Source organism: Eutrigla gurnardus, assembly GCF_963514095.1.
Source record: "Eutrigla gurnardus genome assembly, chromosome: 9".
Classification (NCBI taxonomy): domain Eukaryota; kingdom Metazoa; phylum Chordata; class Actinopteri; order Perciformes; family Triglidae; genus Eutrigla; species Eutrigla gurnardus.
In genome coordinates, this window is record NC_139923.1 from 924,385 (window position 1) to 939,431 (window position 15,047).

A 15,047-nucleotide genomic window follows, 5' to 3' on the forward strand; every position below is an offset into this window, starting at 1 on the left:
TCAGTGTACAAACAGTCGCACTGCACGTTACGTTAATTTCCCCTTAACTTTCTCCTTAAGTGCCGAATCGGAAGCTGGCGAATCGGAGGCTAACTTCAGCGTCGTCTACAACGGGTGGTACTTCTGCTTTTGGTGAAGTAAAACATCTAAATACTTTAACCACTAAGCAGGTGTCACAGTATTATTCTGACATAATATAGCACTATGGAAAAAAAACAACATAAACGTATTGCAGTTCTTACCTCTATTATTTCAAGACATGTGAACTGAATGAGACTTTTGTCTAGGAAGTCACCAGAAAAGGAGTCTGAGTCTTTTAGATCTTGGAACAGGTTCATCCAGAACTGTGCGTGTTGCCTCCTTAAAAAGCCCCACCAGTTCTCTATTCGTTGGTTGTGATTGCTCGAACCATACAGATAACATCTTTGCGAAAAGTTGTCCAGATGATCGTGCCTCAAGAACATCTGCATCTGTTCAACGTAACAGTTCTCGGTTCCGAGGTCCGAACGAATTCGGGCAGCAGTTCCATTCCTTGATGACACCTCATCAATGAAGTATTGCGCGATTATCCTGGGATCACTGTTTGTAGAGTAAGCGTGTAGCCATATCATCATTCGTGAAAACCCATCTATTGCACCATTGATGCAGATCCCGTACGGTTTGAGTTTATCATATGAGTCTACATGCCATAAAAAGTTTGGGCCTGGATTCTTGTACATACGCCGCCGAAGGCGATTCCGGCGCCTCAGCTGCACACCGTGCGGATCCAATATTTTCAGCAGTCTCCTGATCGTCTCTTGAGTCACAACGTAGCCAGCCTGAATGCATTTCAAATGCATCATCTTGTATCCGTGGAGCATGCCGTATCTGTCCAACTGATCTTGGAGAAACATTGCTATGTCTAGAAGATCTGAATGGGCTTTCCTTCTGAACAACCGCAAAGTCCTCAGGTGCCTGCGTAAAGTGGATACACTTATGGTAATACCATCTATATGACTCAAAGACAGGACTATCTCCCAGTGTCTTAATCCCAGATCAAAGTAGAACTTGATCAAACTAAACAAGTCGGTCATGTTGGCCTCCATTATCGAGCTTTCACAAAGGAATGAATGCGTCTATTGTTTCAAATGCTGTCTAAACTCAGAAAAAAAATTATTCAGAAAATCAGAAAAAAATTACTCTGAAAAACAGAAAGACAAAATAAATTACTCTGAAAAACAGAAAAAAAAAAAAAATTACTCCGAAAAACAGACCAAAAAAAAAATTACTCAGAAAAACAGACAAAAAAAATTTACTCCGAAAAACAGACAAAAAAAATTACTCCGAAAAACAGACCAAAAAATTAATTACTCCGAAAAACAGACCAAAAAATTAATTACTCAGAAAAACAGACCAAAGAAATAAATTACTCAGAAAAACAGACCAAAGAAATAAATTACTCCGAAAAACAGACCAAAGAAATAAATTACTCAGAAAAACAGAAATAATTACTCCAAAAAACAAACCAAAAAAAAATTACTCAAGTGAATGCAATACGCTTCCGTAATCCTCAACCTTTTTTGGGCTCACTAAATTAACCCTCTAAGACCCATTGTAACTATACGCTACATATAACTCCTTTTTTTCCTCTTAAACTAGAGAAACGGGGCTAAACAACGGTACCCTGCTTGCCCATGTGAGCGATTTATTTCTGACAACAATATGAATGCGTAAAGTTGTAAAGATGTGACTAGATGTCTCCTCGTCTCCGTGGCGCATTTCCGTGGCGCAAACTTTAAAAAATATCAATGGCAATGAAAAAGTACAATCTTAGTATTTAAATGTATTTATTTTTTATTAAAATAATCAGCATACATCTCAGAGTGAAGGAATTAGGGTATTTGTAGCCATATACATCTATATTGTTCTCATCCATTTCAACTAGCAAGGCATTATGGGAAGTGATGTTGTTAAATGCAATGCGTACATATGCTACTACATAGTCATACATGCAATGAAATGCAACACCTGACAGGCTAAATTACCCAGATATGATGTAGAAAAAACAACAACAAAAAAAACAACAACAACATTGAATGTATCAAAAGAGTGTTTCCCAATATCATAAGATCATCCGTTGAGCGAAATCTGCAGTAAGTGGTTGAAACGGGGATCCATGTGTGGGCCAAGGGATATGAGTGTCTGCAACTTGCATTTGTATGAAATCCGTGTGTGTTCCACGTAAATGTCAGTGATAACAACGTATTTAACTCTGAGACCTACATAGAGAACATTCCGTCTTGTTATACTTTTGTGTATTGCCCTATAAAATTGTCATTTTTTAGAGTATCATCAAGTTATACACATCCCCAGAACCAGCACAGCCTCCGCTAACTGTATGTATCACTCAGTAAATACTTATATACACTATAATAGGGGATTTTAGCCCATAAATTAAAAATAAATGAAAACGCACCTTGAACTTTTACACATTTTATTAAAAAAAAACACTGCAAACCATTATAACGAAAGAAAAGCTCAACATAGAAAGTTTCACACACTTGTTTGGATTGTTCTAGAATTATGTTATGTTATTTGTAGCTTCTAGCTCCTTCTGTCTATGAAATATGGATATTATTTTGGGTAGTGTCCATGGGCGTTTTTTTTTTTTTGCCAGGAATGGTTCTTTCCTCTCCCAGCCCTAAATATGTGTGTATATAATGTACTTCTTCTGTGCCATTCATGTATTTAACTTTCTCTATCGCTACAGTTACTCTTTGACCGTCCTTTTCTCTGCTTTGACTTCCTCTGTGTCTCCTGTTTGGGCAAACACAACAACTCACGGCCAAGCGTAAATCAGGCTTTCCGATTGGCTGTAAAAGCCAGGTCGCCAGTGCATCGCAGGGCCAACATGTAAAGACAGACAACCATTCACGCTCACATTCACACCTACGGGCAATTTAGAGTCTTCAATTAACCTATCCCCATCCTGAATGTCTTTGGACTGTGGGAGGAAGCCGGAGAACCCGGAGAGAACGCACGCTTACATGGGGAGAACATGCAAACTCCACACAGAAGGGACCCGGGCCCGACCCTGACCCTGGAATCGAACCCGCGATCTTCTCGCTGTGAGGCACCAGTGCTACCCACAACACCACCGTGCAGGCCCCAGTACGAATATCCAATGCATAAACGTAACTCTATACGTCACTAGCAAGATGGCGGATGAAAATAATGATCGATATACATAAACAAAACAGAGAAATGCGCCACGGAGACAAGGAGACATCTAGTCACATCTTTACAACTTTACGCATTCGTTTTGTTGTCAGAAATGAATCGATCTTTTGTAGCGTATACGTTACAATGGATCTTGGAGGGTTAATTTAGTGAGCCCAAAAAAGGTTGAGGATGGCCCAGAACAATTATATAAAAAAAATCTGCAGTCTATTAGTAATGTCACAACTTAATCAGTATTCAGATGAAAGATTAATACAAGTAGGCTATTCTTTTTCAATCGGGCATTCTCTGGGGAAACCTAGCAACGGTTGTTATGTTGGAGGAGGACGTCCAAGATCCGTGTTCATATGACAGAATAGGCTAATCTGTGTTTATTTCACAGAATTGAGTTCGGGCTATCCTTCCTCGCCGTCCGTGTCTCTATCACGGAATCTCGTTGTCCGTGTCTATATCACGGAACCTCGCTGTCTGTGTATCTGTCACAGAATCTCGCTGTCCGTGTCTATGTCACAACATACGTTGTCTACGGAACAGGACAAGCTGAGCCTTCAACAACTGTGAGGGTCAGGGTGATATATTTGGTGTTGAAAATGAACTAAATATTGCTTCAAATGTTGCGCTTCCAAGTCAGAAAGCATGTCCATCGAGTGAGATCTGTACGGGGAATTCCGTGTGTAGACCACGGGAGGTCAGTGTCGTGGATTTGCGTTGGCGTGATTTGCGTGGTCATTTCACGGAATTTCGGGGCAAAAATAATAAGTGTTAAAAGAATTTGTCCGTAAACGAATAAATTCACCCAAGGAGGAGATCGGAGACATAAATAAAGTCGACGTCTGACTTTAATCTTGTACAAGAGGAGCAGTTACAATGCAACAACGTGTGAGGATGCTACATAGAAAGTGCTCAAATCACTGTTGTGACTTGAGTCTTTTAAAGGCACAGGAGATAATGTGTCACTGACAGTTAACCTTCATGTAGAACAAGACATCATGACTACCAGGCCTCTGATAACATTTAGGTCAGCAATGGGGATACTAAAGTAATAAACAGTTCAACACATAAAGCTGTAACCTGAACAAAGAAAACTTTAAGACATGAGGTTATACAAAATTGTTATAACAATAAGTGTCAGCAAGTATACCTTAAGAACAACTGCTATGATCAAAGTGCTATAGGTAAGAACATAGAAGTGCTTTTTTTGGGGGGGGGGGGGGGTGTTAGTGGGTCATGCTATGCAGAGTTGAGGTGAAGTCTGAACAGGTGAGTCTTGAGCCTTTTTCAGAAGATGGCAAGTGACTCTGCTGTCCTGACATTGGTTGGGAGTTTGTTCCACCACTGAAACGCCAGAACAGAGAAGAGTCGGGACTTTGCTGAGCGACATTTGTTTGATTTCAGTGATGGTGGTGCCAGTCGGCCAGCTGAAGTAGAGGAGCGAAGTGCTCGCGTTGGGGCGTATGGTTTGACCGGTGTTTGAAGGTAGATGGGTGCCGTTCCATTGATGGCCTTGAAGGCCAGTGCCATCGTCTTGAATTAGATGTGGGCTGCAACAGGGAGCCAGTGGAGGTCACGGAGGAGGGGGGTCACATGGGAGAATTTGGGTAGATTGAAGACAAGGCGTGCTGCAGCGTTCTGGATATGCTGCAATGGTTTAGTCGCCGAGGCCGGGAGTCCAGCCAGGAGAGAGTTGCAGTAGTCAAGGCGGGAGATGACCAGTGCTTGGACCAGGACTTGCGTTGCGTCCTTTGTGAGGAAAGTCCGAATCCTGCGGATATTGTAGAGGGTAAATCTGTAGGATCAGGCCACATCAGTGATGTTGGGGGTGCAGGATAGTTGGTCATTGAGGATTACACCCAGTTTCCTCGCAGTTGACGACGGCAATATTGTGATGTCCTCGACAGTGACTGACAGGTCCATGCGAGGGCAGTCTTTCCCCGAGATGAAGAGGAGTTTGGTTTTACTCAGGTTAAGCTTGAGGCGATGCACAGTTGTCCAGACAGAGATGTCTGCCAGACATTCCGAGATGCGAGTTGCAATGTGGGTGTCGGAGGTTGGGGGAAAAGAGAGGAACAGCTGGGTGTTAATAATAATAATAATATTTTGATAATCAAAATCCCTGTTGAGAAACTGCATGCACACATTTACATACTTCATCACTGTTTACAAACTGTAAAGGGGTCTGTTGTGTAGTGTTTGTAACTTAGAATCTACTCTGTTCTAAGTAAAACCCACGGCACAGCCTTGATGCTGTGCCAATTAAGTACAAGATTACTTGTTTTTTCTGTTGTTTACCCTGCCCCCCTTCATTAAAAACATTTCTAAGTCATAACTAGGTAAAGGTAATGTCATCCACAGGAAGTCTGCAGACCCTAGAATGTCTCTCTAGTCTGTAATCTGCATGCTGTTTGTAAGTCCTGTTGGGCACAGATGAGGAGGGGCCAAACCAACAATAGTTGGGCATCTCTGCCCCGAGAGCAGCCAGGGACCTGAGAGAGGGACGACAGGGGGACAGGACAGTTCATCAGATGGAGGACTTTTGTATCCGACTTTTATATCTGACTTTTAAAACACAAGAGATCAGGAAATCATCCATCAGGACGCCTTGATCCTCAGCACAGTCAGCAGGGACGGGAAGGTGCGTCGTCTTTCTCCTAAAAACATTTTTATTTCCTCTTATTTAAATTTTTTTCTTCCATCAAACCAAAAGTGACAGATTTGGTTGCAATTAATGTCACAGGGTCACTTGAGTAAGCTATTGCTAACAGTAACACTCAAGCTGATTCATTTGAACTGTACAGTAACTCTGTAGAATAGTCTCAATTGGTACACAATGGCAAATATACAATTTATAATACAAGGCAAAAGCTGATGCACTAAGCCCAGCAGTCCTCTGTGGTTTATGATCAATGCAGGAGACTTGGAATTAAAGGTGCAGCATTGTTCATGTGTCGCAAGGGAAACTTGTTATACTGTATATTATAAAATGTAAAAAGAAAGTTGAATGGCCTTGTACTAAAGATATTAGTATCATTCTTCATAGAGCCCCATGCAAAACCTAGTCAGCAGAAAAACATTTTCCATTGTGCATATTGTAAAAGATAGATACAAAGGATGTTAATGTTTCTGAATAACATTGTGAAATGATTGGTAAGGTTTAGGCAAGGTAACGTAATCTAACAATGTAATGTAATAATGTAATGTCACAATTAGGGCTGTCAAACGATTAAACATTTTAATCAGATAAATCACAGTGTAGCTGTGGGTGCGGTTGTATCTCAGTAGTTTTATGGGCTGCCTGTTTATTGATTGCTCCATCTTTGTTTTTTACACCCGAACGTCCCATCCAGCGAGCCAAAACCGTAAATGCGTTTAAAAAATGTACGCGTTAATTCCACAAATTAATTGCCCCGCGTTAACGTGACAGCATTAGTAATAATGTAATATTACGATATAATGCGACAGCATAACAACAACATAACTTGAAAAAACGTAAATCCCACAAAAAATAACAACTCATAGCTATGGTTGCTGAGCTATGATTGGACTGTTTGAAAGACAGGTTTATTGAATGGTCACTACAGTGATTTCTAAAATCAACACCGAGATGCAGATGAGAAAATGTTAAATTAATAGCTGAGAACCAAACATGATTTAAAAAAAATGCTGCACTAAAACAACTGCGAGCAAATGTGAAAAGATCTACTTTTGCTTGATAGCATTTGTAATAAGCTTTACTGACATTTATTGTCAAGACAAATACAGGATTTTTCATTCTCTTCAATACAGATTTGTCAACCAGCTAAACAGTTACGTTTGAGATACTGTGCTTTTGAGGTGGATTTAAAAAAAAGGACAGATGGGTTAAAAGAAGGGCTCAATGACAAATCTGTAAAATTAAAATGCAGTTTGTTGTTGCGAAGTGTCTTGAGTGCTGGTGTTAATAAAACCATATAATCACATCTGGAAACTGCAGCCACAGTCTGACATCCACACATGGACATAATCAAAGACTCCACTGAAACCTGGAAATTAACCAGATATAATCCATGTGTGAGAGTGATAGAGGCCGGGTAGGCTACAAATAAACAAGTTTGTTCGGCCAATAAGCACTTTGTTTCAAGCAGACGGAGGCCTTATGTTGAGTTGCAATTGTCCATTTTATTTGGGTGTTTGTGGATGAATGTGAGTGATAAACTCATATACCTTATACTTTAGCTAGCTAATACCACTTTAACATCTAGCTGTTAAAAAGTTGGAGGGAATGCATTTAGCTATTCTCTTCCCAGTAATGATGCAAAGCTAAATAAGTTATTTGTCCTAATGCTGCATGCCTAAGCATTGGGACATGGGACTTATCCTACCTGGAGTTTACTAGCTCCTACTTCAAAGAATTCCAGACCATTGAAGACAAATGTAAACTGAAAACATGGCCCTAAGCTAATATTTGCTTTATTTTTCAAGAGGCATTTAGAATGATAACAATTCAGTCTACTAACATACACATATCACTATAAAGAAAACTGGATATTTACTTTTTACCGCATATCTCCATGCTAAGAGATTATAGCAACGTATTTTCATGCCAATGTATATGCAAAACAAGTTACAACATTGCAATGTGGAATACAACCCTACACGCAGAAAAGTAAAGTTTATAGCCATTTGCTGAAGTTTTACCTCTCACGATGTGTGTCTCCATGGGTGTCGCCATTGTTGTCCAACTGAATCTTGGTGAGTTCGGGGTATATTGCTCTGCCCCGTATTCGTATTAGTAGGAGGTTCAACTTCAACAGGCATTCCAGAGCACTTTTCTTAGTTGGAGGTCCGAGACTTCGGACTTCCAATGTCACTGATGTCTTTCCTCAAAAGAGGAAAGGTCATGTGGTCATTTAAATCCAAAATGCAAAAACTAACCTGAGTGAGTCCATGACTTGCTGTAATTCGGTTTACTTTATGAAAAAGGGGCCCATTGCAACGATCGCAATGGCAACGGTAAACATAAAAATATCCTCTGTTCTGACCATACTGCTTAGTTGATATTAATGGAAATGTCCTTTCTACTTCTATTAAATATATCCTTGTCATCCTCAGGTTCTCAGCTAGGTTTGTGTATTCTGGAATAACGGTCTTTCAGGATCCACCAAGTTGTGTCAACAACTCAAGTGATCCAAGCAGACACTGTTATCAGCTCAATTGCACAGTTGCATCAGTATTACAGGAGAAAAATGTGCTTGCAAAAAAAATAACATACATTGCTGTTGTTTTCCACCACTTCTGCTCAGTAATTGGTAGGGCATTACGCCAGTGTTGCTGTTCTCATTGTTTGGGTCTGTTAAGCTACACCGCAGTTTGGGTCAGGTCAGATTATCTGTTAAGGGTTCATTATGGATCACTCCCACACACACAAAACCACACACCTACTCACACACACACATTTATAACTCCACATATACAGTATTTAATCTATGTACATGTTGGAAGTTGAATCAGCGGTCTGATCTTGGGAGTCGAATTGGCTTACTCAGACTTTCTGTGGTTTAAAGCCCCCTTACAAACACACACACACACACACACACACACACACACACACACACACACACACACACACACACACAGTGGTGTTCCTGTATAAGGAATTCTTGCTTCATATTTTCCAAATTACACTGTACTAGCTGGTCCCGAAAAAAAAAAAAACACTTACTCAGACCCATCCAGGGCAGCCTGAGACCACCCGATTACAACATCTCCACATCTGCAGGCAAACATCCCTGCCAACACACCACAGATAACAATCCAGCTAACACAAGCTCTCGAGCTCGGAGAGGTTTTTTCCCCTTTTCAGCCACCTACTTCTTCTACTCCATCTACTGGCAGAGTACAGCCATGTATAAAGCACATCAGATAAGCTAGCGTTACATTTGGTGATGTTGAACAGGAACAATGTTTAGCATGTTCAACATCCCAGTTGTGATTGCATGCTAACATTTGCTCATTAGCACCAAATACAGCTGAGGCTGATGGTTAGGTCATTAGTTGTATTACCAATGTCATAAACAGTTTTACAATTAAAGTCTATGCATGTCTGAACAAAATGTCATGGCAATGCATTCACAAGTTATAATTCTGGTCTGGACCAAAGTGGTGGACCAACTGACATTGCCATCTCTAGAGCTGTGCCAGTAGCATTGGTTAAAAATCATGAGGGTTGGCTCACACTGACAGCCCTCATCCTCATCTGGATCCATTTAGTTGAGTTCAGCTGCTTTTTGCAGATTCCTTGTGTCTGTCTTAGACAGAACATCAAACTGAATCTCCTGTGTCAGTTTGGACTCAAGACTCTGTGTTTGGGAGGTCTTTCTTGTGGTCTGGAGTAGCAGTGTTTCCAGGCATTTCGGTGGTTTGGAGGTCAGCCTGAGTGACTTCACCGCACTCTGTTTGCCTCAGATCAACATCACCAGAAAACCCAATAAGCTGGGAGGATGAAACTGGTGCGAGACACATCGCCTGTAGAAATTCTTTCCTAATCTGAGCTGGACATAAGGAAACTTTCTGATAAATTACAGCCTTGTTAAGATGTCTTGAAGGAACATTTTGACAATTTATTTTTGACTAACTCCTTCTCCCACTATCTTCTCCATCTCTTTACTCAATCATCCACATCTAAGATCACTGTGATCATAAAGTTATTGTGCCATTAAACTCAACATAGAACATCAGCTCAAGGCTAGCACTTCCTCAGATGAATGAAACGTTGAAGTGATCGGAGAAGCCTGAGCCCACCAGTGGTTTCCTGCTCTGCTGCTTTGGTTAAAATCCTGCAAAGAGGATGTTGGGAAATTTTCCTTGGAGGCAACCTCATTGGCCATGTTTTCCAAGAGTACGGTCACTACATCATCTCTCCCCCACCGACTTTGGAAAAACTGAAATATTAATTACTTTCATATGAGGGGGCGCCAACAGCAATTAGATGGGGCTCTTGCATAGAGAGCAGGAGGGAACAGTTTCAGAGGAATGGCAGAGGGAAAAATAAAAGCAGAACCACAAAGACACACAGTGTGACAATGTGTGACTGAGTAATAACAGAATGGGTTTTAATGTTTTGTATTTGTGGTACAAAAAAGTAGTTATTCAGAAATAACAGCTTAATTATGAAACTATTCAAAGACCCTGTTACAATTGTAACTTTTAAAATAAGTTATATCTTCAAAGGTTCCAAAACCTTATCTTGACAACATTATGGGCCCAATTAACAGCAGTCAGCAATCAAACATACATTGAGATAATTGCAGTCTGGTTGCAGTAAATGTCTGTAGCAGTTAATGTTTTAAGATTTAAGAGTTATTTCTGTAATAAGCCCACATGGTCTTCCATGCGGTCTGCTCTGGGATTTGATTCAGCATCCTTTTCATCCAATTCAGGCTCCCTCTGACAACAGGCAAGCTTTGTTTTATTGTGTTGTGGAATTTGGAGCATTCACTATTCAGTAATCATCAGTCATCTGTCCTCTTACAGACCTGGCTGATTATCTCTGCTCAGTGAAGCTCATAAAGTGTTTATCTTCTCTCCAAACATTTTCAATTCTCTCCTCTGCCATAGGCCCACTAATTGCTCCATGAGGAATCAGGGGCCATGGTGCTGATGGGGCTCCATCTCCTGGCGCTGGCCTTGTGGGTGGGCGTTGGAGTAAAGCTCTGTGTTCTGTGCGACCAGTTGAAACCGGCTCAGGCACCTTTGATCCCTAACCGGCCTTTTGTTGTAGTGTGGAACGCTCCTACTGAATCCTGCCGCCTTCGATTCAAGGTGGACTTGGACCTCAGCGTTTTTGACATCGTAGCAAACCTCAACGAAACCCTAAGTGGACCAAATGTCACTATATTCTACCACAGCCACCTGGGATACTACCCATACTATTCCAACTCCGGGGTCCCCATCAATGGTGGATTGCCACAGAACCAGAGCATCTCAAAACACCTCAGCAAGGCCCGGGCAGACATTGACAAGCTAATCCCCCACAAAGATTTTCGAGGCCTGGGAGTCATTGACTGGGAGAACTGGAGGCCTCAGTGGGTCCGAAACTGGGGCTCAAAGGACATCTATCGCAACAAGTCCAAGGAACAGATCCGGAAACTTCACCCAAACTGGTCAGAGGGCAAGGTGGAGAAGGAAGCGAAGGAAGGTTTCGAGAGGGCTGGGCAGACCTTCATGAACATGACCTTGGCCCTGGCTGAAGGTCGCAGGCCAGATGGGCTGTGGGGGTTTTATCTGTTCCCAGACTGCTACAATTACGGGTATAAGCAGCACCCACAACGGTACACCGGGGAATGCCCCAACGTTGAGCATGTACGCAATGACCATCTAATGTGGCTTTGGAAGGAGAGCACTGCCCTGTACCCATCCATATACCTGGACTACGAGCTCAAGTCCTCCACCAACACTGTCAAGTATGTCCACTATCGAGTCAAGGAAGCAATGAGGATCGCGTCCATCGCACGCACGGACTTCACATTGCCAGTATTTGTCTACTCCAGACCTTTCTACGCCTATACCTTTGTGGTTCTTTCTGAGGTAATGTTTCCAGTTGAGTTTGCAGGGTTTACAGTGAAATGGAAGTAAGAGCATCTTCAGCTTGGATGTCATATTATGGCATCAGTATAATTGAGCATGCTTTATACTTACACTTCTCAGTATGTTTGAGCATGAGTAAATTATGAAAAAGTGGAAGAAAATAAGTGATGCATTTGGATTGTAGCATGTGCCATGAAATGCAATGAAAACTAGAGATTATATACTTATAGTTAGATCCAGGTATTACAAGGCTAAAAAAGTCCCATGCGATTCTGTTTCAGAGAGACCTGGTTCACACTATCGGGGAAAGCGCCGTCTTGGGTGCGTCAGGCGTCGTCCTCTGGGGATCATCCGAGTATGCGCGATCACAGGTAATGGTAAAATAACTCTATAACCAATGAATATTGTTCAAACCACATAAATATGGTGCAAACTTGTTTATTTGCCAACATGCACTTCAGAGGTTCTAAAGTATGAGTTTTGCTACTAAACTCATACTGCTACTAAATTCAATACCAAAAGCTTCACTTAAAATAAATGTAACTGCCCCTTAGCTCAGGAGGTAGAGCGTGTTGGCTGGCAACCGCAAGATTGCCGGTTCGATCCCCGGCTCCTCCTAGCTGAGTGCCTGGTGCCCCTGAGCAAGACACCTCACCCTAATTGCTCCTGACGAGCTGGCTGTCGCCCTGCGTGGTTGACTCCGCCGACGGTGTGTGAATGAATGGGTGAATGTCAGTCATTCCTGTAAAGTGCTTTGGACAAAAGCGCTATATAAATGAGGCCATTTACCATTTACCCTGCACTATACAACAAGCCACAAAGCATTAGGAAACAACAAATGTTAATGACTTAAACACATGGTGTATAAAACCAGGCCTCACAATTTCTAGAGTCATTATTTTCTCCTCTAAAACCAAATGTTTCAAAAACTTGAGATTTTCTTGTCTGACGAAAACTTTTGACAATCATCACTGAAGACATGACATAACTGAAATGGTGGAAATTATCTTATTTTCAATTGAGTTTAACATTTCCACCGTCAGTCAGTCACAGACTCTTGTAACCTATTACATATCACTGTAATCCTGGAAACTGTCCCTCACCTCCCTTATACGAACAGAATTTGTTTACCAACTTTCTGGGTTCTTCTCCCCCCCTCCAGAGAAACTGCCTGACAGTAAAGAAGTACATTGACGGTCCGCTGGGGCATTATGTCATCAATGTCACCTCTGCAGCAAAGCTGTGCAGCAAAGCGCTTTGCAAAAAGAACGGCCGGTGCATCCGCAAGAGCTTGGACTCGGGTGCTTATCTGCACCTGAACCCGCGCTTCTTCCACATCCACCGCAACCCGGCACCCAGGGGTCCCCGCTTCCATGTAAGCGGCCACCTCAACAACCACGACATCCTGGACATGAAGCACAAGTTCACATGCCAGTGCTACCAGGGCTGGACAGGTGTTTACTGTGAGATGCCCCAAGCTCCACCCCTTCCTCCTCCTCCTCCCCCGCCTGAGCCCGCCTTCCCTCTGCCTCACCCAAGGGAGAACAGCCTGCTGGGCGATATCCTGCTCCTCCTATCCCTCCATTTCTCTTGTCTCTGTATCATCATGTTCCTGGGACTCTGTCTGATTATCAAGTGTCTGATACTGTAGACACCTAGACTGAGTGTTGACTCAAAGTGTGATCAGCTGCAGTTCCTCTAATGTCCACAAGAAAACCACAAGATCATCTAAAATTAAAGTGATTTTGTAAGGTAAATATTTTACTAAAAAACTATGTCTTGAATATTTAGTCAATTGCCTCCCACTTATAGGTCGAGGTCGGACATCCGTAAATCGTACAGGGCATCCCTCTGCTCAACAGGGTAACAACAACAATCACACTATATTTATGCAGCAAAGCAGGGGCCTGTACTAGGAAGCAGGATTTGGGCTTAGCGAGGTAACTTCGGGGTTAACCCTGGGTTTTCCATCCTACGATGCTGGTTCACTTCTTACCAGGGTAGATCGCCATGGTAACTTACGCTGCAGAGCTAACCTACCCGGGACCTCTGCAGGGAGCCTCGGTACATGGGGCAGTAACTCTACCACTGAGCTATCAGCGGACTTAACTCATCTATCAATCAGATCTAGTAGTTCCCTCATGATGGGGCAGTCATATTACGACTACCAGTATTAATACTATTAATACGACTTACAAATTCACATAGTCGGTGAGTTTTTGCCAGCTGTCCTTTTTACATTTGGCAGATGAAACTGTTGCCTTTTACCTGTATTATATGTTTAACTTATTCGTATTTCTGTAAGATTATGGTTTGCTTCTCGTACGTGAAATATGCCTCTCGCTTCCCGTGGACTGATCCATGTTTGCGATTGGTCAAATGCTGCAAACGCCGCCTCTTTCATGTGCACGCGCTCATAGCTCGACAGGGAAACCCTGGTTGACTTGTTAGGGTTACTTAAGCTGGATCTCTGAAAGATACCCTGGGTATGTTGAACTCGCTTCATAGTATAGGCCCCAGGACACTGAATATCACGCATGGGTTACCTAGACTTTCATGCAAGTGTTTCAGATTTTCTTTTTATGCTGATTTTGTGGATTTGGAGCTGGCCATGATTAAACATTGTGTAGTGATACTTGTTACCCGGACAGGTTGGGTTGTACGTTCCTAAAAAGGTTACATTTCTATGTAAACACCTGTGGAGCTAACAATAGCAGAGTATGTTTGACAATGTAACATTACTAAAGAAACATCACAGATGTAACTTCACAGAAATATACGTGACAATGGCCACAACGTAATAATAACATACATGTTGGTGGCACGTAGTGTTGTAAATGACAGCCCCATGAATGTGAGTAGTTGATGGCTAGGGACCCACTTGCCCTCACCAAAGTAAAAACGACTCTAGTTTCATATGAGGGGTGGGTGGGTCCAGGAGTCACATGCCTCTCACAGTATTAACAACCCCTTAAAACGTCATAAACATCACTAACAACTAACTTTGGGATGCAAACAATTATGTGATCTCACAGAAATGCATGAAATGACCACAAACGGCGGCGTATTGCGTAATGTGATAAAATGATGTGTCTTCACCATGGATGCATGGTCACGCTGTATAGGCAACAAAACCATTTGGTCAGGGCTTAGGAAAAACAGAGGGGTTCAAATAAGTATGTAAACTCAGTAGAATACATAAACATGTCACAAACGTCATCAACAAAACTTCAATATGAATGAACACTTTGAGACATGAGCACCAT

The 15,047-nt window shown here is 42.1% G+C and overlaps 1 protein-coding gene across 1 annotated transcript; it reads left to right on the forward strand.

The window, feature by feature from the left end:
* The first annotated feature begins 5,714 nt into the window (after positions 1 to 5,714).
* On the forward strand, positions 5,715 to 14,188 carry hyal6 (hyaluronoglucosaminidase 6). Its single transcript, XM_084018195.1, has 4 exons — positions 5,715 to 5,851; positions 10,813 to 11,781; positions 12,063 to 12,152; positions 12,944 to 14,188. The coding sequence occupies exons 2-4, from the start codon at positions 10,846 to 10,848 to the stop codon at positions 13,430 to 13,432; spliced, it is 1,515 nt and encodes a 504-aa protein (XP_083874321.1). The 5' UTR covers positions 5,715 to 5,851; positions 10,813 to 10,845; the 3' UTR covers positions 13,433 to 14,188.
* The last annotated feature ends 859 nt before the right edge of the window (positions 14,189 to 15,047 follow it).

Coding starts and splice junctions, on each gene's coding strand:
- hyal6 (XM_084018195.1), top strand. CDS start 10,846: ATGGTGCTGATGGGGCTCCATCTCCTGGCGCTGGCCTTGTGGGTGGGC. Junction 11,782..12,062: donor CCTTTGTGGTTCTTTCTGAG/GTAATGTTTCCA, acceptor ATTCTGTTTCAG/AGAGACCTGGTTCACACTAT. Junction 12,153..12,943: donor CCGAGTATGCGCGATCACAG/GTAATGGTAAAA, acceptor CCCCCCCTCCAG/AGAAACTGCCTGACAGTAAA.